Here is a 25,437-nt window from a genome sequence, read left to right on the forward strand (position 1 = left end):
CCCCCCCCCCCTCCTCGCCCCGGTACCCGGGACCACCCCCGGATCCCCCCCCCCCCGCCCCACTGCCTGAGAGCCCTGTTGGGGAGCGACCCTCGCCGCACCGGGGACCGAGCCCCCGAGGGCCGGGAGGGCCCGGGGGAGCGGGCGGGCTGCGGGACGGCGGCGATGCCCTACGGTTCGACTTTATTAGCCCGAGCAGGGGAGCGGGCTTCCCCGGCCGGGAGCACGGCGAGGGCTCCGGCGGCAGCTGCCACCTCCGCCCGACGGCGGCCGGAGCGGGACCCGGGGCCGGTGCTGCCGGGAGAGCCCGGGGCTTCTCCCCGGGGTTCTTCCCCCCTCCTCCGCGGTGGGGAGCGGGGAACCCCAGCCCGGGCTCGGGGAGAAAGAGAATTGTCGGGGGGTGCTCCGGGCACCTGGCTCCCTGCCCGAGGGGACGGGCGGGAGGGCGGGCGCCGGCTGAGACAGAGCCGGGGGAAACCGGGGAGCAACGACAGGCAGCGTGCCTGCCTCCCCGCCCTGCCGGCCCTCCTCCTCCCCATCCCTCCCTCCTCCTCCTCCCCATCCCTCCCTCCTCCTCCCCATCCCTCCCTCGCCCTCTGTTTGGATCCTCCCTCCGGGGCCGGGCGGGGCGGGCCCGCAGCACCGGGTCCCTGAGCACGGCACCGGGCACCGGGCACCACCGGCGGGTCGAGCCGGTCGGACGGGGCGGTCCTGCCACCCCCCCCCCCCGCCCCAATCCCCCCCCCTCCCGCCGGTAACCCGCCCACGCAAGCGGCTGCACACGCCCACGCCGGTGCAGTGATGCACCCGCACGGTGATGCACGGGGGTGCGCACCCGCACCGGCACCCACCCACCCCCACCCCCCATACACGCTCGCCGGACACCCCCCACGGACACGGGCGCGTATTCCCACAGCCCCCCCACCCCCCACCCCACGCCCCCCCACGGTGGCCCACGGGCGCCGTGACCGGGCTCGGGGGCGGCCGTGTCCCCGCGGGGTCCCCGCGGTCTCACCGTGCCACCCGGCGGGAGCTGCCCATGGCCGCGCAGGAGTTTCCATGGGTGGCAGCGTGTAATTTGTGTGCGAGCGGAGAACAAACCCTTTACCCCCAACTGTAATACACCGTGATGTGTGATCGACATTAACAAACACAATCCCACATTGCATTTAATTTAATTCCACTCTTCCTGCCCCGAGCTACAGCTCCCTTCATTTTCATTTTTCCTCCGAATTCCCACAACTCAGACCTCTTTGATTTCCAGGTTTAATTAACAATGCTCATTAAATGAATTTTTATTCATTTCTTTTAATATTACCCTGCCACCTGTCTTTAGGAGGCAAGGGCTGATCGTTTATTCTAATGTATTTCTATTAAAGATGGTATTTAAGGGAGGGAGGAGGGATGTGCAGAGGTGTAAGGGGCTGATCTATTCAAATCTCTTCATCCCCCTCAAATGCTGTTCAAGGACGCTGCTCCTGAAAGTTCTGTATTTATTTTCCACCAGATCCGTTTCATTCGCTAGGAAAAATTGGATTGGACATGCTGTATTTTGCAGTTATGTTCCAGTTCATTCTTAACATCCCTTGCTCGTCTAGTCCGTATAATGTCAAGTCTTTATTCGTCTGAAAGAGGTGAAACTGTGCAAAATCCGGGCGCGAAGGGCCGCGAGCCGGCCTGCGTGTGGGACCGCGGGGCGAACGGGAGGATGCTCCCCGGCAGCAGCTCGGAGGGAAGCCGTGGTTCCACCCAAAAATGAGACCGAGCGGAGAAAACCTGCAACACTGACAGACAAAGGGAAGGAAAAACAAAAGGCAAAGCTGCCCCGCTGCCACCAAGCGTGCCAGGCAAACTGGGCTCCTGGCAACGCGGTGGACTGGGGCAGGGGGCCGGGGCAGCCCCAGCCCGGTGGGGCTGCCAGGGGGTGGGCTCGGGGCTTCTCACCCCCCCCCAGCCCAGCGGTGCCCAGGAAGGGGACAAAGGACCTCGCAGGTGACGAGAGCGAGCGGCTGCGACCGCTGCTGGGGGCTGCGTGTGCCCGTGCCAAAGGCGAGCTCCGACCCTTCCTTTGTGCAGCCCCCAGCAGCTCCTCTGCCCTGGCACCCTCTCCGCTGGGAGCACCAGCAGCACCTTCCCAGCCTTTGGGTCCTGCCCAGCAACACAGTCCGAGCCCTGCAAGCACCCGAACGGTCCCTGCAAGATGCCTGAGACCTGCTCGAGTCCCTCACTGCCCCGTCCCCTCCATCCAGCGTTGCTAAGAGTGTTTTTACCCACCTGGTGATGAGGGCGAGCTAAAGCCATGGGCCTCCCATGGGCAGGGAGCAGGCGGTAAGCCACTAATGGTAACGATGAACAATTATTCGCTTTAACCCGCTGTGCTGAGGTCCCAAGCAGGGCCAAGGACTCTCACACCGGGTGCTGCACACATGCTGTCCCAGCAGCTGCCCGGTCCCGTTACTGGTTCAGCATGGCCAGAGCAACTGCTGGGGGTCATCTGAATACAGGATGCTAAAACACAGCTCTCCACTACCTGCTCTTTAGCCCCGCAGTTGAAGGACCACGTGCACATCCAGCTGTGCTCACGTTTTGCTCTGCCAAGTGTCCTTCATGTCTGCTAACAGAATGCCACAATCGTGCGAGGGGCTCAACATGACAGCTGCCCGCTCGCCCCCCAGCTATGGGGAGCGTTCGCTGTCAGTCTGGGCCACCACGTCTCCACCCCAGGGACCACTTGTTGCGTTCACACCCAAGCCAGAAATCTCTGAAAAACTGGTTTTGTAACAAAGGTCCCAGTACTCCTTCCCAGGGAGATCAGTGTCTGTCGGCTCTTCCAGGAGCGTGCGAGGGGCTTGAGGCAGCAACCTCTGCTTTCGGAGGTCAGCCACGAAAATACCGACGGAGCAGGGCAGTAGGGGCATGGAAACAAAAGTATGTGAGCACAGGTCCCTGCCCGAGCCGAAGATGGACTGGTTCTTCCCCAGAAGCCCGGCTCCCATCGACACCTCAGAGAAATGCTGGCTGCTCCTATCATTTCTCACATCTCCCCCCCGCCAGCTATCCAGGTGGGGAAGGAAGCTCCCTGCCGTGGGGCTGGAGAGCCAGGCAGAGCTTTGGGGAGAAGGACAAGGGCCCCGTCGAGGGGTGGGCAGGGAACGGGGCAGCCCCCCCCCCCCCCCGCTGCTCAGGCATCCCACCCTCACCAGCCCTGCTACATCTCGAAGCAAGAGGTTTGTGGGAGGGGGCTGCGCTTGGCTCCTGCAGTGCAGCAGCCGAATAACAACCTTATGAAATATTTAATTTTATTGCCAGTGCTTTTGGGGTGATATGAATAAATGCCGTAAGAAAACGCATGCCATGGTCGGGTTTGCAAAGGCATTATGACATTTAAGCTGTCAAAGCGAAACAGAATGTACGTCTGCTCCTCTGGGGCCTTATTCATCTTGTCCAAGCCATGGTGAATGATCATCTTGTTCCTGGAGAGCTCGCTCTGGTGTTGAAAATGCACTGGGAGATAAAGCACTGTTTGCTCTGGGTGTTGCTGGCTGCAATCCCACTCCATGCTGGGATCTCAAAGCGCTGTGGAAGACGTTAGCTGATGCCATCATCCACCTTTCTTGCGCTAGCGGATCAATGCCCACAGATGCCAGCTGCCGACGGCAGAACCTGCGGTTGGGCTTCCAAAGCTCGTGGTGGCCGAGGAGTCACCCTGCAGCCTTTGAAGCCTCGGCCAGGCTGCTGGGGCACCATCTCCCTCGCGCTGGGCTGAGCCGCCTCGGGCACGCCAGGACCTGCAGACCGGCACAAGCAGAGCCAACGGAGACAGCCGCAAGGCAGGAGGCCTCCGCCAGCTCCTGTGCTCTCCCCTCCTGAAGGTGCTGTGCTCCCTGTTGTCAGAGCCCAGGGGTCTCGGGGAGGAGAACCAACCTTTTAGGGGTGCTCTGTCCAAGAACGTGTTTGGAAGGTGGTGTCGAGGGACAAGAGAGCAGTGATACTTCTCAAGGAGCCCCGGCATCTACACAGAGCATCCCCTCTGGCGTTCAGCCCGGTAACATCCCAGAGCAAGGCTGGTGTCTCACCCCGTCCTCTGTCAGCCCACGGGCAGCCAAGAGGAACGTGTTTCGTGTTGTGCAAAGAAACAAGTATATGATGAGCCATCGGGGTCTCTGGGAGGGTGCAGCTCTGGCAAGGCATGGCTGGTCCTTCTCACACTTGACGGGACTTTCCACCGAAGAGTGAGAGAATGAGGGACAGGTGCTCCTCCCCAGGCACCTGCTGGCGGCCAAAATCCACTGCCCTGGGATGTGGTGAAGGATAAACTGGAGGACTTCCCTGGGTTTGCTCCCAGGTAGCCTGCCTGGGAATTAAACACCGGCAGCCAAAGGCCTGCGGGTCTAGGACTGCTCTGGTCTTGGATGGGGTCCTGCAGGTCCGGACGGGATCTCCGGTCAGGTGTTGTGGAAGCTCCTACCACTGCCCGTGGGGATGAACGACGGCCAAGCCGGTGCCGATAACCACAGTGAGCCCAGTGCAGCGCTGGGGGAGAGAGGAGAGCGCTCTCCTGCTGATACAGGTGCCTATCTCTCATTAGCACTAATGATAGCCTTTCATTAATGGAAAGCCCACACCCTTTGACCAGAGGCAGAAGAGCTTATGAGACTGGGAACAGTCGAAGGTAAAGCATTTGAGTGTTTGGATGTTTTTTCTGACAATCTGAAATGCGTTTCTGACTCGTCCAATGCATTGAAGTTTCCCCGCGGTGCAGGGATGAGGTGTTCTTGGCAGGACGGGGAGACTCTCCCAGCCCACGCTCGAGCAGAGTTATGCTCTTTTCCAAGGCCAGGAGGCTCATTTGCTTGTTTGGCTTGCATCGCTTTCTTCTGGTAGCACCTACCTTTGTTCCAACTTGCATTAACTTTTCAGGGCTGAGCTGGAAAGATCAGAAAGATACTTTTCCTGAGCAACAGCAGACGCCTCCTCTGCAGTTGTGTAAGGCGTTTGCTTTGATAAAGCAGCGAGCTAAAAATATGGTATAGAGCAGGAATACAGCCAGACTCAGCCCTCCTTTTGAGACAGCTCCTCGCTTGATTTTTCCCTCAATCAGACGATTCCCCAGCATGAGTTCTGAGGGCAGCCAGGATCCCTGCCTTGGTCTGGCAGGAGAGCCGCTCCCCGGCGAGGCTGCGGCTCCCAACGAGCTCCTCGGCTGACACCTGGTGGAAAACCCTTCCCGGGCCCGGCTGCAGCCCGAGCAGGGAGCTCTGCTCCGGCCGCAGCCATCCTCCGTCAGAAAAACTCTGGAATACCACCCTGTCCCGGCTGCTCTTTGTGGGAGTTTTTAGGCTCAGGCTCACAGGATACCCGAGAGCTGGCAGCCTAGGCTGCAAAGCCAGTGGTACAAGTGATTTATTCTCACTGTACGTGTGGCCTTTCTCTTCCGAAAAGCAAACTACTCCTTGGTCTGCAGGGAGTCAGCGAGGTGTAATTCACTTATTTCTGCTTTCACAGTCTGTACCCAAAGGCTCTAAAGAGCCCAGGCCTTTGCAGGTTGAATCCCTCGCCTTGCAAGAGTGGAAAAATCCCCTCCATACCTCCCATCCCTGCAGCGAGAGGGAGCCCAAGCAAATAAACATCTCCGTGGCTGTGCCTTGTGTAGGTGTGTCACAGGGCAAAACAGGCAACAGCAAGCGGTGCTGTGATGGGTTTCTAGGCATGAATTTGGGATGGTACCAGTCGTGGAAATGAGCCGGGAGGGGGGGGGGGGGTGTGTGTCATACCACAGCACGGCAAAAGGGCCTTTGTGCATCTTCATACCAGAAGGGGACAGGTCTGTGCCAAGTTACAGAGTTATTCTCACTGCTATCGGTAAATATTAAAGCTTTTCCTGTTCCTGCTTTTTGCAGGCTTCTATGTGTAGTGCCAAGTTACTTTACTAACATGTGCAGGTCTCTGACATAAAATAAGGTGACATCCTAAAGGGCTTACTGTGACAAAATTGGGAGACCATGTTAAAGGGAGAAGCTGGCAACCTCTCAGGGCCCTCGGCAGAAATAAATCCCAACACTCCAGAAGTTTGAAAAACAAAGCAACAGAAAACATCTTTAATAATAAAACAGTCTGGTTTTAAAAAGAAATACTGACAGAAGGTCAAGCAGGTGTACATTGAAATGTTCTGAGGCAGCAATAGTTCTGCACATCAGGTTGTGGACAGTTCAAATCCCGCTGAGCTCTGCTGCATCACTCCAGTTTTATAAAGTTTGGTCATTCAAACGCTTTTTGTCCCCACCTGGCACCAAAGGGCACGTGAGAAATGTTGAACGGATCTTGTGCAGGAGCCTGGCTTCATTTCCCACACCAGGGTGCCGCTAGCTCTTCACTGCTCAGACAGACACTGTTCCAAAGCTGCCATACCATAAAGGTTGGCCCACTCCCTGCCGTGGTGTGACAGGATCACGTCCCTGCATGGCTTGCTGGCTCTGGCCAGCTCTACTAACACGCCCTGGAAAGCAGCAATGAGCTCAAAATCCACTGAGGCTGGAGCAACGCGAGCCAGTAACTCCGAGAGGCCTTCCAGCCACCGTGCCTGGAGGACAGCTTGTGGCAGCCAGGGAAAAAGTGGCACGCAGCCGGCCAAGGCCTGCATCCCCAGGAACCAGAGCTCACTGATGTCAGCCCAGGCACTCGCATAGGCAGGTGACACGGCCGCAGCCAAGCCCTCCCTACCAGGGTCTGCTTGGGCGGTGTGGGCCTGTGATAGGAAGCAAATGGCAGCTCCGAAAAACTCCTTGGCAGACTGCGTCCCCTGAAGAGCTGAAAGGAAAAGGAAATGAATGACTCAATACAGAGCTCGCCTGGCAAAGGAAGGACCCTTTGGTGGGCCCTGCTGAATTTTCTGCATATTCCTTGTTCCTCCAGGTTTTTGGTTTGGTCACTTTTCCAATGACAGAAACTGGACCCGTTTCCCTTGCGTTTGCTTTCTCCAGCCCAACCACGCAGACCTCAGTCTCTGCCCGGGCAGAGCAATGCGCAACTTTGCCAGGGGGAGCTCTTCTTACCTGCTGAACTTGCAAGGATCCTGGCCATCATCAGGCCCAGAGTGGCAATGTTGGCTGCTAGAACCAGGTGATCTTTCTGGGGCAGCAGAAGCGGAAGAGATTTCAGCAACATGTCCATCAAGGACGAAAAGGTTTTGTCTCGCCTAGAGAGAAAGCAAACCCTGAGACACGTTTCCTGAGCAGGGCCAGAAGCACCTGAAAACGTCAAGGTTAAATGCAGCACCAAAAAAGTAATGTAACTGGTGTTGAAAAAGGGATATCCCTTTTTCAGCACAGTGTCTTAAAACATCCTGCAAGCTCATTGCACAATGCGCCCTCTTTCTTTCCACTGACAATCTTAAAGCAAGCTCCTGCAGCTCTGTTACCTGATGAGGTCTGGCGCAGTCACTACCAGGTTAAGGAAAATCCCACACGCAGTCTGTAGACTCATTTCAGTGTTTGTCAGGGGAGTCAGGGACCCGGGCTTGGAGGTCAGCACCTCCCACTGATAGAGGAAGTACTCAGACAGCAGTGCTGGTGCCCCTTCTGAGATGAGGATGTCCCGGGGCCTGTCCTCTGCTGTTAAATGGCAAAAGCCAGGTAGCAGAAATCTGGAAGGGGAAAGAAATTGGGAACATGAGGCAGAACGGGTCTAAGCCCTGCATTTACATCCAACTGGGGGTGGGGGAAAGAGTCACGGAATTGGCACTGCAGGGAGAACAGAAAATAGAAGAAGATTTGAGCAGGTTTGCGCTAAAATGAATCAACTCTGTGCTTAAAATACATACCTCAGGGCATCCTGGGGTACGCCAGAGCCCTCGGTGCTGACCAGCTCTGGCTGGGGAAGACTCACAGCTGGGCTACCCTCTTTGAAAAGCTTCTTGGCATAATGAACAAGGAAAGGCAAAAGTTCACAGATTTCCTGCTTGAGGGAGGACGTCTCTTCTGCCATCCAGGCTCCAAGGATTCGAACAGAAGCAAATATGAAAGGATCTTGTAGCTCCTCCTGTTTAACCTGCATGAATAAGAAAGCAGACAGAAAATGACACGTTAGGGCTGCTGTCCTATTGAGCTACTGCAGGTATGAAAAACACAGTGGGCCAAGAGGCACATGTTGCTCTACACAGCTATGGCCATGAGCTGCTGAGCACCCATGAAGCGTCCCAGAGAACAGCAACCAAAGTCTCCCAGAAAAATCCACAAAAACATGCTCTTTGCTTGAGAGCCCTGCATTACCTGTTTCAAATAGAATATTACAGCTCCAAATGCCTCCTCCATGATCCTCATGAGCTGCATTTTCTGCACCTCTTCTAGCAGCGGTTTCTCTTCTCTCAGGCACTCCTGGATCCCCATCTCAATAAGGACATAGCAGGCCGTTACCACTTCTTTCTTCCCCTCCACCTCCAAGGGGTCTGGCTCCTCTAGGGTCAGGCGGACCTCCACACAAGCCAAGTTCACCAGCAAGGCCAGGAACTTACTTCCAGCACTCCCTGCTGGGATCCACTCTGACCCACAGGCCTGCACAAGGCAGGCAGCAAGCTTCAGAGCAGGGTCCCGCTGTGACTGGCCAAGTTTACTGCCCAAGATGTTAGCCAGCCCTTTGTAAAGTTTATGGAGGCACTCAGAGCCCTGTGAGTCCTGTGCGAGCGGTGGCGACAGGGGGATGAAGCGAGGCAGAACCTCACACAACTCAAATTTGGTCATGTCTTCAGCCTTGAGAAAATCATCAGAGAGCTTGCTCAGCACGGCCAGGAGGTGTGGAGCATCTCTCTGCCAGCACTTCACCTCTGCTACGGCCAACAGCCCCAAGAGCAGCGTCAAGGCACGGTCAGAGCCGTAACTGCAATTCACGTAGGCCTGGCACAGGGCAGACACCGTCCCTTTGGTCACCAACTCTCTGGGGCCCCTGGCAGTGGCCATGACAGCGCTCAGGCACTGGTATACATCATCGATCATGGACGTGCTGTCTGGATTGCAGGGGGAAACCAGGATGTCATTGAAGGTTGGGATTTTGTTCAAGATCTGGGAGTGACCAGCTAACTCTGGATCGGTGCAGAAACATGCCAACAGAGTAAGGCCCAGCGCCCGGAAGGTGTGCTCGGGGCAGCCTGCCGGGGGCTGCCTGGAGGTGAGCAGGCGATTCGGAAACGTGAATCCAATTGCGTCAAAGATCTGGCGACGGGTCTTGGCGTCTACTTCTCCAGCTCTGACCGCTTTGGTCACCTGTAGGGCAAACCAGAGGTGAGCGCGCAGCACAGCAAGGGGCTTTGCTAAATTTACAGAACGGAATGGGGAAAATCAGAAGCCTAAACAACTTCCATGAGTACGGAAAAGTGAACCCCTGACCACTGAGCTGGACACTCAGTCTAAGCGCTAATCCAGAGCTTTACCAGAGTGCTTCAAGCGTGCGGCAACGCCGACTAACCCTCAGCACACCCGAGCCAAGGCCAGGCTCCCTCCATTTGCTGACGGGAACACCGAGGCATCGCAGCACCTTGCCCCGAAGCTCCCAACGCCAGCCAGCCCAGCTACAAACGCCGCTCGGGCTCTCTCCTTTCCAGAAGCGGGTCTCGCCTTCCCCCTCCCCGGCCCGTTCCTGAGGCGATGGCGCCGGCGGCTCCATCCCGCAGCCATTCCTCACCAGGAGCAGGGCTGCGAACTGCTCGCTGTCGTTTCTCGCCTCTCTGAGGACGGCGAGGCACTTCTTCAGCGTCGGGTTTCTGTCTCCGGAGTCCGAGGCCATGGCCGGGCGGGTCGGTTTGGCGGATAGACGCCGCCCCCCCCCTCACTCACTCACTCACTCACTCACTCCCCAGCAACTACCCCGGGTTCTCTCAGGCCCCTTCCCCTCACCGCTGTTCCGCCCGGGGTGGCCTCTCAACCAATCAGCGCGCCGCCACCGCACGGCACGGCCAATAGCCTGCCGCCTTGTTGGGAAGTCCCCGAAGCCACCGCCTCCGCGCGGCTTTACGGGAAAATCACCTGTAGCTGCGAAGCCTCCTCGCTCCGCCGGCTGTGGGGAGGGCGGTGCCGCCCCGCCCCGCCGTGATCCGGGACAGCCGGCTCCGGAGCCCCGGCACTGATCGGAGGGTGTCCGCAGAGCCCGGTCCCGGTTCCGGTCCCGGTGAGGCCGGCCGTTCAGCTTCCGGGTGAGGGGTGAGCGGCTGCCCGCCGAGGCGCCGCCGCCATGGCCGCGGGGCAGGAGGCCGCGCTGCCCCCCGCCCCGCCGCGCTGGAGGCCCGGCCCGGCCCCGCCGCCCGCCTGAGGCCGCCCAGGAGCCGCCGAGCTCGCCTCGCCATGAGCCCCTGGTAGGTACCGGCCGGCGGCCCGCCGCTTCTCCCGCCCGGCCCGGCGGGGCCCTCTCCCGGCCTCGGGGGTACTGACGGGCTGTGGGCCGCTCCGCGCCGGGGCCTGCGCCCTCGGTGTCTCCTCTGCCAAGCCGGGCAGGTGCGGGGAGAGCCCGGCCGGTCGGCGCCCACGGCCCGGCCCCGAGTCACGGCGGTCAGCGTGGAGCGAGGCCGGTCCTCGTCCCGTGTGGACGCCCCCCCCCCCCACTCGCCCTCCGTGGGAGCGAGGGAACGGCGGAGCGGAGACCTGGAGTGGGACGGAAAAGTTTCCTTAAGGACCTGCGGGGTGAAGAACCGCCGTTTTACACCTGCCGCCGTCCAGCTGACCCCCTGCGCCCGTCCCTTCCCGTGCTCCTGCGGCTCGGGGGTCTTGGCTGCCCGGGGGGGGGTCGGGTGGAATCCCCGCCAGGTTTAGGTCAGACAGATCTGTGATGATATTCCTTTTTGGTTCTTCAGAAATGGCAGGTTTAACTCCTTGTGCCTGATGGCGCTTCGTTCCTCTTTGAAAATAGATAGTATTTATTACGTGTGCTATGAAAACATTAATTATCTCACGTCACTTAGAGCTAATTTAAATTTCAGTAACACATGAGGCTGTAAAAGAGCCTTTGGCGTTAGAAAGGCTGAGAAGGAGCATCGGTGCTTTCGTGATCTCTGCTCCACGGAGCAAAACATGAGGCAAAAACGGATCTTTAGCTCCACGTTTCTTAGCACTGTTGTGTTCTCGTTTCTCTTTGTTTCTGGCTGGTACCAGCCAGCACCAACATCTAAGCAATGACATTGTCAGGCAGATGTGCTGGGCTTATCAGTGCCAGTGTTATGCTCGTTGTGCTGGCTGGGCATCCGTTCTCCACGGCATACTTGAAACTGAAATTTCCTCAAACGCTTCTTTGGAGTCCAAAAGACTGTGGTATTAGATACTTTGCCACTGAAACCGGTGGGGTCTGGAGGAGGAAATCACAAGGGTGATGGGAAAGGCCATCGTGGTGGCCCGCTGCAGTTCAGCACTGGAAACTTTGCTACCACAGGTTTTACTTCAGTATCATATATCGATAGTTACTTAGCAGCAGCTGGACTAAGTCACAGCAGATAAGATAAGACATTCCTTTTCCTCCACAAATGCTCCATGCTCTTCATAATGTCAGCTGAATCCATGCAAGAACACATCAATTGCCAGTGGATGTTTTGTGTTTCATATCTTATATGTTTCTAGAACCCCACTGCTGCCCACAAAGGCCATGGAGAAGAGGCTGGAAGCCAAGTTCAGCATTAGCGCCCAATTTCTGTCACGATACTGCCTGGGAAAACCTGCAAGAGAGCTGAGAAGTCTGCAGCTGTTCTACCTGTGCGCTTGCCTGTGTGCCTTGTGCTCCTCAGCAGGTGATTCTTCGGTTCTCTCTGGGACTGTGTCTGAATTTTTTTATGATATTTATCCCTCTCGCTTGTTTAAAATATTCTGAGAGGAAAGTGAAATTATTTGTGGCTAGACATTGTAGCTGGTTTAAAAAACAAACCAACCCTCACCTTTTAATAGTTACTAAATGAGCTGTCAAAAGGGTAGGAGAGATGTGGGGTACAAGAGGGTCCCTTCTTATAACACTGTATTGCTCTGATAACCAGCTGCTATTTTGAGTAAGGAAGTGGTCAGCAGCAGGGTGTCTGTCTGTCCCACAGCTACTGTTGTGCATCTTCACATGCGGTGCTGGCTTTTAGGCGCTTGCCTGTATCTCATAGAGAGCCTTCTCTGAGCTGAGAATCTTTTTTTGTTCTTTTTTTTTTTCCAAAAGGAACAAGTGATAATCTGCAAAATAATTTCATCTAAAGAATACTCAAAGCAAGTTGGGAAGGCAGGGATGTGTTTTTAGCCCTCAGATGTTTAACACTTTCCCCAAATGTGGTATGTCAATAATCTGTTTGCCTACAGGCAATTGTTATGTTTGGTTTTTTATTTCCTGTTCAAACTTGAGTAACCAACCTCCTGCTCAAGGAAATAACCAAGTTAGGTGTTTGTATGGAAGTTTTCATGTAATGGATTGTGTGGGTGGTTTTTTTGTTTTGTTTTTTTTTTAAAGTTCAGATTCTGACTTTTCAGAAAGACTTGTTAAGTTCCTCTGAGTGTTTTGAGGCCACATCTTCGTTTTTTCCCATGCATGCATGTAGCTTTCACCAGATCCTAGTTAAGAAAGTTTATGTGCCTTTTTTCCCCCTCTTTGTTCAAGTTGCAGTAAATTATAGGTTCGAGGCAGTGGTGACCTCAGTATATATCAACCCGTGTGACAGCTGCCAGCAGCTTTCTTTTTGCCGGAAGGTTGCTATGCCTTAATGGTAGCAAGATTTGAGAAGGGGGTTGTTTTGCTTTGTTTCTCGGTTATGTGGACATGTTCGCTAGGCTGCTGCAGCATCTCTGTTGTTTCACTGGGCCTTTCTGGACACTTACTGAATGACAGATTTGATTAAGCTAACGAGCTCTGTGACCTTAATCAGCTAATTTAGAACCAGGAAAGACATATTTGTATTCTTAGTCCTAGCAAAGGGTTCTCAGCACTGTGTGTTTGGATGGTGTGTCAGGTGGATCGCGTGTTTTCTTGTAGACTGGGTTTCCTGCATGGTGTTTCCTGTCTTTAGTAATATCTTAGAAGTCTAGAGCTGGTGCTGTGAATCCTATGTTGCTCTTGGAGGGTGTTCTGGGCAGTGCTGCTGTGTTTGAGGGCTGGTCTGCTTGGGAGAGTTAAAACCACAAAGGCTGATGCATGTGCGGAAATAATTATATGAGACATAGTTATCCTGATGTGGACGCTTTTTCCACTGCAGAGTTTTTGTTCCTCTGGTCTTGTTTGTGTCACTTAGGCAGCAGTTTGTTAAACTGAGGAGGAATTACGGCTGTCTAGAAATTAGTGTGATCCTGCAGAGTTACGTAAGAGGAACTATGTTGACATAATTGCTTACATGTGAGAGATTTTAAAAGTCTATAGAGTCAAGTCTTTAATCATTAATCTGATATCAGGAGGGATTAACTGCCTGAGCAAGTCTGTGAACCTGAGCTTATTAATAGAAACTGTTCTTGTCCCTTCCCTTCCATTCCCCTGCTGTTCAGCAAAGCTGTGAGCTGCATGGCTGGGACAGGAACTCCTGAGAAGAGCAGCGGTTTTTATACTGATATACTAGGGAAGAAAAATATGACAAAAACAATATTGAGAGGTGACTAAGCACACCCACTGTGCAGGCGTCTTGTGATTTGTGTTGTGCTAGGCTGGCTGGGCTGCTGGGGCTTAGGAGGGAACTCGTCCTCAGGGACGTTCCTGCTGACGGGTTTCTCGTGCTTTTCTCTGAAACTGCTGGCATTGATGCTATCAGTGACCAGATCTACTGGCTTGCTGGTCTGACCCACCTACAAGTTCCTGTATACGACTGCTGCATGTGGTTGCGTAGGGTCCAGCACAAGGAACTGGAAGGGACTGAACAGGCTGCTCTCCCAGTAAGCAGGAGTTAGTAGCTCTGCTGGTACTCACAGCTGCCTTCTCTTGTTTGGTGCAGATCCAGGTGCTGCACCAGATTCTGTGGAGGTCCCCATTTGCAAGACTGCGAATAGCAATACGTGGCTTCTCATCACAACAATTTGTTTGGCCCATAGTGTGTTCCTGCAGGACTTGCAGGAAGGAAGTGTTTTATGAACAGGCCGGGTGGATTTTTCCTGGCAGAAAAGTCTTTCCTCTTTCCAGAGATGAAATGCAAGGTAGACCGAGGAGCTCTGCTTTCTGCCATGGCACTTAAGTTGTCTGAATGTGTGATGTCCACCAAAGACCAGGGAACTTGCTTAGATGAAAATCAGTATGGTTCTGTGGAAAATGTACGTCTAGAACGCTGGGCTGGCATGTTGAGTTGCCTGTACGCTATCATTCCTGAGAGTTAACCAAGTTTTAAGCTATTCATGTACAGCAGTTCAGACACCATATTAGCTAATTTCAAATAAACATGTCCTAGGTGGGCATTAGCAGAGTTCTGGAAATGAAATCTGGCCAAAATGTAATTCAGATCTCTGCATCTTGGTTTAGCAGTGGGTTAAAAGGGAAGCAGAATTCTCTCAGCATGGTAGTGTTGTGTCATCTGGGCTAAGTCATGGCTCTGTCATACCTAGGAGGTGTTTATGGGGATTCAGGTTTTACATTTTAGATAAATAAATGTAATACTTGTGTTATGTAGTGATTTTTCACAAGGGATATCTTCCCTGTGAACACTTTTCTCTTAAATATGCCCCATTCTGTTTGTGCCCCAGTTCTAAGCCTGCTACTAGAAAGTTGCTGCTGAATTTCACTGGGTCCTATATCAAGACTTAATTTGAGTGGTATGTATGAGCCAGGGCTGACATCTGGGGAGAGGTGCATGAACACTGGTCGAGGAAGAGGAGGGATTTTAGGGATGTGGGAAGCAGCATGTTTCCCTTTTGCACAGGATGTATTAGGGACAGTGCTTCACCTTTAACATAAAGTTAATTTCTTTTTTTAGGCTAAACTGAGCCTGAATGGATAAGATTCTCTTGAAATTCACAGCAGTAGCGTTATTCTTCCATTTGTTACTTGTTTCCCTAAGTCTGGAGAGTGTGTGTGTACATATGTGCACCTTTTGTGCGTATATGCCTGCCACACCGCATACTCTGTCCTAATTCCAGGTCCATCAGGTTAGTGCCAGGTGCTTGTCCCTGCTTGTGCGCACAGTCGTGTCAGGGTGACTGTCAGTCCAAGCACTTTGGAGTGTAATGAGGTCAGTTGTTGCCCCGGGCAGACAGGCTGCCCGTCTGCTTGCTCTCGAAGGAAGTGCCATGTGTTGATGAAGTGTGACAAGGATGGTGATGATTTTAAAGGTGCTGATGTCAACTTCTCTGTTGAACATATGCAAAGTTTCATTTACACGTTACAAGTGGACATTGCTTGAGTGAAGAGCTGCTTCACCTTCTGCACAGTTGTGGGTTCAGACACCCACAGGGAGCTCTGGTCCCCCATGGCTTGGTCACAGATCTCGAGTGCTTTCTGTTGCAGCTGATGCTAGCTTTCTGGAGCCTCGACTTCAAACTGCCTTTGCTGAGCTTGTTTCACAATAAGCTATAAATAACACCTTTGCTTCCAGCTTTTTGATGTCTCAAAAATAAACCTTTCCTTGTGGTGGTGGGAGTTCCCTTTTTGGATTGAAATTCTTGGTGTAGCAAGAGATTCCACACAAAAGGCGCGTGAATATGGCCATCGTCCTTCGTTTTAAACAAGTGGCTAATCCATTCTGGGTGAGAAAATCATCATATGTGGATAACTTTAATGATCAGGAGTAATAAAGCTGTTACACCTACTGTGCTGTTTGGGATAACTCAATTACAACAAAATATGTTCTCCATCTTCCCCGCTTGCTTTCTTTGGTCATACAAGGTTATAGAAGTGCTGTGATTTTCCCCCTCCTCCTGCACCATCCCCCTGGTGCGGGAGGAAGGGGAAAATCATAGCACTTTGATATCACTAACCTTGTGTATTAGCTGTGATTCAGAGAGTCAGAGTTCCTTGCCATCTCAGTAGTGTGAGGTTAAGTGTCTTTGTGGCAGGAGTTTAAAGTCCTGAAGTCAAATGCTTCAAGTAGCCTAAAACAGCCAGGGTGGAAGACAGCTGCATCTGCCTGTACTGTTCTAGTCTTACAGTTTTCCAGGATTGGTGGTGCTTCAGGAGGTTGAGCCTGACCACTGCTAGTGAGCTCCAGACTTGATCAGAAAAATACTTTCCCCTCCGCACTTCTGTCTGTGTCATGGTTGGCACTTGGAAAGCTTCCTGTGGCTATGTGAGCCTGCTGTGGCTCAGGGCTGTTGGAGTTGTGCTGGGCAGTGGGGACCTCACGTGACTTCTTCCAAGAATCATAAAACGTACTGCTGTGCCATCACCAAATTACTTTTATTTGGTGGATGAGACATGGAGATCTGTGTGGTCTTTTTCCTGTGCCTCAACATATTCGATCTTCAATGTGTTTGTAACTTGGAAGTGACAGGAGAAGTGGTGTGAGAATTCTTCCCAGGGGAGGCAGATAGATGGAGCAGTAGCCTCTACATCCATGCTTATTAATTTTAGTTCCCACTCTAGTGAATTGTGGGTATAATGCAACATGAAGTCTGTATTCATTCAGAGTTACTGAAATAGTAATATGTTACTGAACTGTTTTTTATATGCTGTCAAGAAACGGGGATCAGGGTATTATAATTTAAATTCAGACTTCTTTATTTTAATGGAGAAAAAAGTTTCCCATTTGTGTTGTGTTCAAGAACTGCATTCTTGACACACAGGAAGCCAGATCTGGAGCATATTCTCCAGCTGGACTACTCAGAGTCCAGTGACATAGTTTGTAAAGTTATCTTCCAGTGACCTATTATCCCTTGGATGCTGAACACAGCACAGTGTAACAGTCCCATAGGTCATTAGTCTATTTTTAGGGAGTCCTTAATCTGCAGAGCTCTGAATTTTGGAAGCCTTTAATCCATTGATCCCTGCAAGCACTCTAATTTTTCATGCTAGGAAAAAAAAAAAAATCTATATGCAGAGCAGTTGCTGCTTTACTGCTGATCTGAGATCTGAAGTAACTTGACTTTAAAAAACAAACAAACAAAAAAACCCAACCATGTTTGACACAATTTCTGTTATAGAAAGCACTACAGTGGAGCTGGTGGCGAGGACAGGCGTTGCAAACCTCTGTTCTAGAAGATGTAACAACTTCTCAAGCAGAGCAGTTTCAGTCAAAATAAGTGACTGAACTCAAACATCAGTTTGGAAGAGGAAAAATGCCTTTGTACTATGAACCAAGCCAGTGTCACTGTTTCCAGAATTCTCCTTCAAGGCAAACTATGGGCAGAGAGGCAATGCTGTTTACTGGTTAGAGTAAGAAGCTGCACTCAGGATTCCTGGGCTCAATTTCTGGCTCTTAACTTGCTGTATAACCTTGCTTTCACTGTTCAGTCTGTGCCATAGTCTTTTCTGAAACAGGAACATTTCTGTTTTCACTTATTTTGTTGTAGATGGCTTTAGCTCTATTATTATATAAAAAGAATGGTGGTCCCTTTGGTAGGAGGTGCAGATTGTTGCTAAAAATCTTGTGTAAGTACTGCATACCAAGGCTAGGTATAGATTCTGAGAAGCCCCCATTTTACTGCCCTGTACCCACTCTCCCACATTACTCCTGTGCCCTAAATTAATCTTGACAATAGTGATGAGGATCTGTTGTCCACTGCTTTAAAGGATTGAGAATTGTCTTTATTTGTCTTCCTCCCCTTTTCCAGATGCAAACTGGAACAGATCTAAATGTGAGCCGGGGAAGATCCTATTTGGTGGCCATTTGAGATCGTGGGAAGATCACCATTTACAGCTTCTGGAAGGATTTCATACTCTACGGTCCTGTCAGACTGCTTGCTGCCAGAGCCCCACCTGTGATGCTTTTTGGTTCTTGAAAAAAAGGTGCATCCAGGTGAATTGCACTATGCCTGGCATGTGTCAGGCAAACAGGACTGGCTTTTTTGACTCTGTTTTGGTGTTTTTAAAGAAATCAAGAAGCACAGAGCACTTAAAGTTTCAAGTGGAAGGTGACGTGAAGACCTGGTTTCACAAGTGGTTGGACTGGGGCATTCCTGTCCAGAGGAAAAAAAGACTGCGGAGGTCATTCCAGAATTGGAGCTTGGCGGGTAACAAGGTGGAACTCCTGAAAAGGGATATAGCAGCGAACCCCAGTGGTGAGGCTGCAGCCAGAGCATCAGACAGCAAATCTAGAAGCAGCCGAAGCGAAACAGAGCGCTTGAAGGATCAAGTACTGAGGCTCTTAGTGGCTGACAGGCCTGTTCCTGAAGGCCATCCAAATCAAAAGAAAGACTCACTGAAAAATGGACAGAATCCAAGAGAGCAGAAAACCAAAAGCCTGTTCCCTCCTGAAAGCAATAATGTGAACAGATCAAGTGATGCAGGTGGTGTTGGCTTGTCACAGGTAAGTGTGATTGCTGGAACTGAAATGGGGCTGCCTTGGACAGCTGTCACGCTCCTGCTCAATCTTGCTTTATGTAGACTTTGACTTAAAACTGCCTAAGTGATAGGATACCTTTCTGGATGCCTGTTTTCAGCCTCCTGTTGACAAGGCAAGGCCAAGGGTTGGGTTTTTTGTTTGTTTTTTGGGGGGTAGAGTTTTTCCCTTCCTCCTCCTAGCTGGGATAAACTGTCTTTGCGAAGGTGAGGGGAGATGGAGGTCATGATAATGCTTATCCTCTGTATAATCATACAATGTACTTGCCAGATGAGAAGGAAAGGTGAGATGTGATGTCAGTGGGAAGTGCCTGGGAGTTGAAAACTGTTACCTGTAAAAGTACCTTTAGAACCACAAAAGAAAATAAGCTGTTTTCCTTTGGGTGCTGAATTGAGGCAGTTAAATACATTATTTTATAGACTCATGCATAGAGTTTTCCAGTGTACTTTCAGGTCAGCCTGCTTGCTTGAGTTGGCACCCTAATGCCAGCTTTTTTGTTCTGTTTTTGAAGACTGCTTCAGTTCCTCAAATCCACAAAAGCTTACATTGGCATTGGTTGAATGAAACCAGTTTAGTCTACTCCAAACACGTACAATGTTAAGCTAGTAAATCTAGGTGTTAAAGAGAAATTGACACATTTGAATTGTTAAATAATGTTTGTATTTTTAAATCTGCAAGTAGTTTTTTGAGCCTTATCATACAAAAAAGCCCATGCACTTGGGATGGTGAAATAGAAAGAATTCTACTTGGTGAAACTGTTCCTTAAATACCTTTTGCCTTGTTTCTGGGATTTGGCACTGTTGAAGCCTGATGCCTTTTCCTGTAGTTACGGTCTTGTTCTGGAAACTTGACTGAATTTGTTTCTCTCCCTTGTATTCAAATCTTGGTTCCAGGTAGGGCTGTGACTGGTCTGAGCCACCACCCTGCAGAGCAGGATATGGAGAGCAGCCAAGGGACACTGCTGAGAGTTCTAGGGCAGCCTGGGTGGTGTGTGAAATCATGCACTAAAACTTTACAAATGTTTGATTTTTCCAGAACCCCACAGCATTTAGGGCTGACTCAAGATCTTAGCTTTCTCTCTTCCCTGCAGTATTGCAACGTTTCTACCCTGCCTGTTCTTTCCTTCTCCTAATATTTGAGATCTATACAGTGACCCCATTCTCCCAGTTGTTATGCATGTAGTGTCTGGGGAGACTTCTTCGCAGCCAGTCTTAAATGTCTTCTGTTGTTCTTGGGTAATAGTTGTTGTTATCTCCCTGCTTGCTCAGTTTGCAGCATTGCATTCTGACTTGTCATATTATTACCGTTCGGTGCCTATCCAGTAAACTGGTTGCAAGTATTAAATTCCATGGATTAATCAGCTTCTGAATATTGCCGAGTATCCAGGATTTCCCATCTTTAGGAAGTGCTCCCATTGTCATTAAGGTACACTGTTGGATGTGTGCTGGGGAACATTTTTTTCTTTTCCTTACTGGTTTTTGCTAGTAAGAAAGTCAGTATGTCTTGACAAAATGCAGGTTCATCAAAATAAAAACTTCTTACTAAATATATTGGCTGTGATGTAATTCCTGGCAGTCATGTTTCTGAGGTTTAGGATAGAGTTTTGAGGAGGAGAAAGAATTAAAAAATCCACCTTAACAGGAGTATTGAGCTGAAGCTGATTCTACTCAGCCCTAGGCTAATTCCTTGATTATTGAACCATCCAACTTTCACCTGCAAAATATAAGGCAAGCTATGCAGCTGTCCTTGCATTTCTGATCTTAGAGCAGTTTAATTTAGGCCAAGGATATAACATTCAAGGCTGTGTACCTGGGACATGGCCAGCCTTTCCAGGAGGGAGATGCTAAAGCAGGGAATTTTCCAAGTTGGGTTGGTTATGGGCCAAAAATAAGTAAAGTTACACACATGCTGAAATCAGTAGAATTTCACCTGGGCTAGATTTGGTCCAGTACCTGGAGCGTGTGGCTTCAGTGGGTGAATGCTGGGCATTTAATACTGTATTCTTTAAGAAGGTTTGGCAGGTGGGCTGGAAGGTGGGGAGAATACTGGATCATTTCTGCATACAAAGCAGTTCATACTGGGACCATCAAACATCTGAAGTGAGAAAGGATGTCTGAGGTCAAAGTGGCTCTTAACTCCTTTCTAAAAGGGGAGAAAGAAATTAATGTGCCTATTTTTCTCTTCTGTTGATGAGCACTGAATGTGTGGGAGGCAAATCTTTTCCTTTGCTCCTAGAGACTCAGGGAGAAGTCAAGGGACAGTTTTAGGAAAACATTGCCTCACTGAGTTTTTATTTTCCTCTTGCAGTTCTGATAGCTCCATAGCCATCTGCAATGTCATTTGCTAATGTGCAGCTAGCATTAATTTGTGGTTTTACTGTATTCATGCTATGGAACCAGAGATGGGTGAAGTAGAATGTACCAGGATAAACCACAGTGCACCCTGCTCATCAGTCCTCACCTAAGGAAGAGAAATATGTTTTTCCATTAAAGTGGGTGACATTTTCCAGGCACCAATTTTTTTCTGCCTTGTAGAAATACTTGTCAATTTTAAAATATAGCAGTGCATTTAATAGCCAATCAGGAGAAGTATTTAAGCGCAGCACTGCTGATGAGACGGGCTGCTGCAGCACTGCAGGAGCTCTGCAGGCAGACTGGAAAAGGCTGCAGCCTTTAAAGTGAAGTTGTTAAAACAGAGCCAGAGACCTCATTCCTGCACTCACAATTCTGGCTACTGTTGGCCTTAGCAACCCCAATGTTTGACTCTTGCTGTCATGCTTCCTGCTATTGCTGGGTGCTTTTTACTCTACGAGGAGGGAGGAAAGGTCTTTCTTCACAGCCAGCACTAACTCTGCAATGGTTTGTGACATTACCCACATTTTTGTGTCTTAAGGAACTTCACAGACGTGGCACCTAGTGTGAACAATTAAGGACACAGTCTAAGCTGAAAAGAGCCTATTTTGTAAATTCAGACCAGGCTTAGCAAAGTAGGGCCCATTTAAATTAAAAAAGAAAAGAAAATTCCGGAACACAGGTATTTTTCTTTGAAGTAACTTAGGTTCAGTGCAGATTCTGATGCACATAGTTGTTCTAGTTCCATCTTACAGACATAGGACTCTCAGACAGGGAGACCAGGTCCCTTGTCCCAGGCCAAAGGTGGTTAGGGGTTGGAATCAAAAGTGTCTGACACTTCTACATTCACTCAGGCCAATATGCCACTTCTCTCTATTTTCTAAACTAATCAGATAGGACAGCTGGCAAACTTCTAGTCTCTTCCTCGTTTATCCCCAAGAATGAAATCTTCTGTTTAAAGAATTCAGGGTTATGGAGTAAAGATAAGAAATGTCTCAGCTTGCAAGCATTAGAGGCATTTTTGACTGTTATGTTGCCTCGGGCAAAGCTTATCTAATTCGTGCTCTCCACAGACATTTGGCTGTCAATTCATCCTGAAGACTTCTGGGAGGAAGAGGATCTCTCTTAACTGTAAAGGGGGTTTTTAGGCATTAAAAAGGGAGTCAAGGAAGCATCTGGCTCACTGAAAATATCACCAAGCAAAGTGGAGGCTCGGCTGCTGTGTCCAGCGGGCAGATGCTGGTCTCCTGCATGTTGTTTGTGACAGCTGTTCCTGTGACCTGTCTGCATTGATTTTTTGCTAAGCAAAAAGTGGTTTCCCATAGTGGTGTGAAGTCACGGAGACTTTCTGCTCCTATGCCTTTCCTAAAAAGTCTGTCTCCTGCCTAGCTGTTTCCCTCTCGTGCCAGCATTTTTAACTTTATCTTATTGGCATACTTGGTAAAAGGAAGTCGGTATCTTGAGTTGACCAGAGTTATGAATGGGTGTAAGATGATACTGCCTGGGACAGCCAGCTGTCCTGAGGCCACCGATGAAGAGCAGCACAGAGCAGTACGCCAGATTTTGCGTGCATCTTTGTTCCAAAGAATCTGTAGTTTTGTTAAAGATAAAGGGAGCCCATCAACAAGCAAGCAAATAGAGGAAAACCAACTTGCGTCTGTAACAGTAACAAATAGTGCTTGGTTCTTTGGTCCATAAAGCTCAGATGTTAATCAAACACACAAATTAATTGAGATGTCTTACATTCTGTGATTGAGGGGAAGTTAGCTGAGATATGCAGAGAGGAAACGATTTGCCCAAGATTGCAAAAAAGCCTTCTTGCAGAGGAGCCTTCAATGCCTTCATTGCTACTCCTGGCCTGGCTGGCTGTTGCAGTACGTGCAGGGTGGCTTTATTTTTACAATCGGCATTCAATGTTTTCTGAAGCCCAGCCCACTTACTGACTAGGATGTTGCCCACCATGGTCTAGAGTGTTTTTCCAGTTCTGTTTCCTGGACTGAATGCCAACAGCATAGTATAAAAGCTTGAGAATATTTCCTCCAATATGAGATTTTGATCAGCTCCTCTGGTGGGGAGTAGTGGTGGGCATTTCAGCTCCAAGTCAAAGATGGTAAATTGCTCCATTTTAAATATTTAGCAGATGTTCTCAAAATAGACTTAGCTCAACAAAATGTGCTATACATATGTACTTCACGGTGGAAGGTAAGTTGTCAAGAGTATTGCTTGGCAGGCTAAGAACTGGAATGGGGCTAGGTACTGTAAAAGGAATTTTCTGATGAAAGAAAGGAAATTGTTCTTGCCACTTTGATTATTTTCAATAAAGCAGCTCATCCTACATGGATGTGAGCAAACTTTCTGCCCGCAAGCTCAGCTCCCTGCCCCAGCAGCATCTCCTGTGGCATGCACGCAGGGAGCTGTTTGTGTCAGGTCACTGTGCTTTGAAGAGTGATTCTGAAATAAATTTCCTCTTGCTGCAATGATTTGATTATTACATAAAAATGCCATTGCAATCCTCCAGCTTTGTGCTTGCCAACTGCATGGCTTTAGAAAAAGGAATATGCGGCCAAAATAAATGTCCCAAATGAACCCCAGTTCCCGGTACCTGTTTTATTTTTGCTTCTGTCTTATCCCATCTCTCAGTTCTTTTAGCTCTGCTCACTGAAACTTTGAACCTAGATCGTCTGTCACGTTTGCCACATCAACAGCCATGGTACTTAAGATGCTGTAGTTAAAGCTATGGTCTTAACCAGTGTTAACTGAGCTAGAAATGGCCTATCTGCTGTGGAGTAAGAACATGGAGAAACAATTCAGAAGAGAGAACAGGAAGCAGTAAAATGTCCTGCTTTTGGGAAAAACAAACCAGGGACTTTTCAGCCTCCCAAACTGAAGGATGTGAAGTGCAACTTAAACACAGTAAAACAAAACTGACATTCAATATTCAAGTCAAAGTAAGACAACCTTTTCCTTTACAGATCCACACGGGAACATCTGCACCAGAACCATCAGCGTTGGCTACATTCTCCAGTCCAGTGGCACAGGGCTTGACAGCTACAGGGAAGACTGAGAAGTCTGGGCAGCCAGATGATGCTTTGATCCATCCTCACTCCTCAGATGTGTTGCCCACAGTCAGCCCCATGCTGGCAAAAAGCACAATGAAGATGCAGACAGCTACTTCTGTGCCTAGTGGAGTTCCCACAAATGGCAGTGTTTCTACAATCCAGACTAACACTGCTGCATCACCAAGTACTACTGCCACCACGCCAGGTGAGAACATGCAGTGCTCCAGCAAATGCCATCTATTCAGGTTTTGGTGACAAGTCATTGCAGCATTGAAAAATATGAGATAATTTCAGAAATTATGGTACCCTTGAAAAAATGCTTAGATACATGCTTCAGCACACGTGCCGGTTGGACCCCATTAACTCATGAGGTCTGAGAATGGGACTTTGGCATCATAAATCTGCATGTGACTATTGGATCTATTTCCAAGAACAGCTTGAAAGTAATGGTGGTATCTTAATTCCCAAAGTGAAAGTTGAGATGTGAGGTAAGGCATAATCCCATGAAACATTCTTACAGTAGTCTTGACACACTGCTGTCTATCAAGTTGAGCAGGAATCTTAATGTCAGCTCAAAATGGGGTGTAACTGTTTGGGTTTTTTTTCTTTTCTGTCACTGAAATGTCAATGCACAATTCAACCACGGAGAGCAGTGTACTTGGCTGTTAGCCCGTGCTTTGTTTTGCAGTAAAAAGATGTTTGTATTCACACTGGTATTTCTTAAAACAAACTATTGAAAATGTATAAAAGCCAAAATGCACTTTGGACAGCTTTGTTAACTCACCCAGGCCATTAGCTCACCCTGTAAGGATGCGTACGTACAGTGAACGGTGTATACTGGTTGTGTGATGTCTCAGAATTCAGTTAATCCAGTTTGCTGAAGTATTCACAGCTGAATTTCTTTTGAATTTAGGGTTCCTTTCCCTTACAAGGGAACAAATGGGAAGTGTAAAGGAAATGTTGCATCCAAAGACGTTTTTGGCTGGAAGTTCATTGGATGCTTGTGCTAACAAGCTAGTGTTCTTTTTAAGGGCTTACCCCAGCTGAAACTGAAAAATATATTTTAAACATCTTCAGTGGCTTGTGTTGGAAAAGTAACATAGTCAGGGCCTCCTCGTTTTGCTAAATAATACAAAGATGATGTGAAGGGAAGTTTTTCCAAGCGGTGTTCTGTGGTTTTGTCTGTTTGTTTTTTTTGTTGGGTTTTTTTTTTTTTCCCCTACTGAGATCAGATCCCTTTTGCCTTGGAACTCTTTGCAGCTGAAAGACCAATGGAGTTGTTATATCCCAAGATCAGCAGTAATTGAGAGGGGAAAAAAAATTTGACAAATTTCTTTTCTTTTAGTTAACTGGTTAATTCCAGTAGCTAATAAACAGATGGAAGAAAGGCTAAATGTTTAATGATATTTTCCCATCTTTTTTAACTTGGGATTTTTTGCACATCTCTGAAACACTGTCTTTGACAGGGTCAAACTAAGGTGAAGCAACTTTACTTCTTGTTTTCTATGCATAATTCCCAAGCCCAATAATAAAAAGACAAAAATAAAGCAAATGAGAAGGGAAGAGGAAGATGAGGAGGCCGAGAGGTACTCTTAAGAAACGTGGTCAACTTTCTGGTTACCTTAAT

The 25,437-nt window shown here is 49.6% G+C and overlaps 2 protein-coding genes across 2 annotated transcripts in view; one reads left to right on the plus strand and one right to left on the minus strand.

Annotated features, from left to right (window-relative positions):
• Positions 1-6,092: 6,092 nt before the first annotated feature.
• Positions 6,093-9,812, minus strand: NCDN (neurochondrin). The gene is made up of 6 exons (XM_049821230.1): positions 9,673-9,812; positions 8,268-9,254; positions 7,820-8,046; positions 7,418-7,642; positions 7,053-7,195; positions 6,093-6,807 (listed from the first exon to the last, which is right to left on the minus strand). Exons 1-6 carry the CDS (start codon positions 9,772-9,774, stop codon positions 6,371-6,373), a joined length of 2,121 nt encoding a protein of 706 aa, XP_049677187.1. The 5' UTR covers positions 9,775-9,812; the 3' UTR covers positions 6,093-6,370.
• A 234-nt stretch (positions 9,813-10,046) lies between these two features.
• Positions 10,047-25,437, plus strand: part of KIAA0319L (KIAA0319 like) — a 34,445-nt gene continuing 19,054 nt past the window's right edge. The window contains exons 1-4 of the mRNA XM_049821228.1: positions 10,047-10,339; positions 11,592-11,758; positions 17,673-18,367; positions 23,724-24,015. Coding sequence (XP_049677185.1) covers positions 11,617-11,758; positions 17,673-18,367; positions 23,724-24,015 — 1,129 coding nt within the window. The 5' untranslated portion in view covers positions 10,047-10,339; positions 11,592-11,616. The remainder of the gene's footprint in view (positions 10,340-11,591; positions 11,759-17,672; positions 18,368-23,723; positions 24,016-25,437) is intronic.

The sequence above is a fragment of the Accipiter gentilis genome, chromosome 17 (genome assembly GCF_929443795.1).
Source record: "Accipiter gentilis chromosome 17, bAccGen1.1, whole genome shotgun sequence".
In the NCBI taxonomy this organism is placed as follows: domain Eukaryota; kingdom Metazoa; phylum Chordata; class Aves; order Accipitriformes; family Accipitridae; genus Astur; species Astur gentilis.

What these genes read in the sequence shown, in the direction of transcription:
- NCDN (XM_049821230.1), bottom strand. Translation starts at nt 9,774, where the DNA reads ATGGCCTCGGACTCCGGAGACAGAAACCCGACGCTGAAGAAGTGCCTC. An exon ending in ACTGCGCCAGACCTCATCAG is followed by an intron (nt 7,196 to 7,417) that starts GTAACAGAGCTG and finishes CTTTCTCTCTAG; the next exon opens with GCGAGACAAAACCTTTTCGT. An exon ending in GATCCTTGCAAGTTCAGCAG is followed by an intron (nt 6,808 to 7,052) that starts GTAAGAAGAGCT and finishes TTTTCCTTTCAG; the next exon opens with CTCTTCAGGGGACGCAGTCT.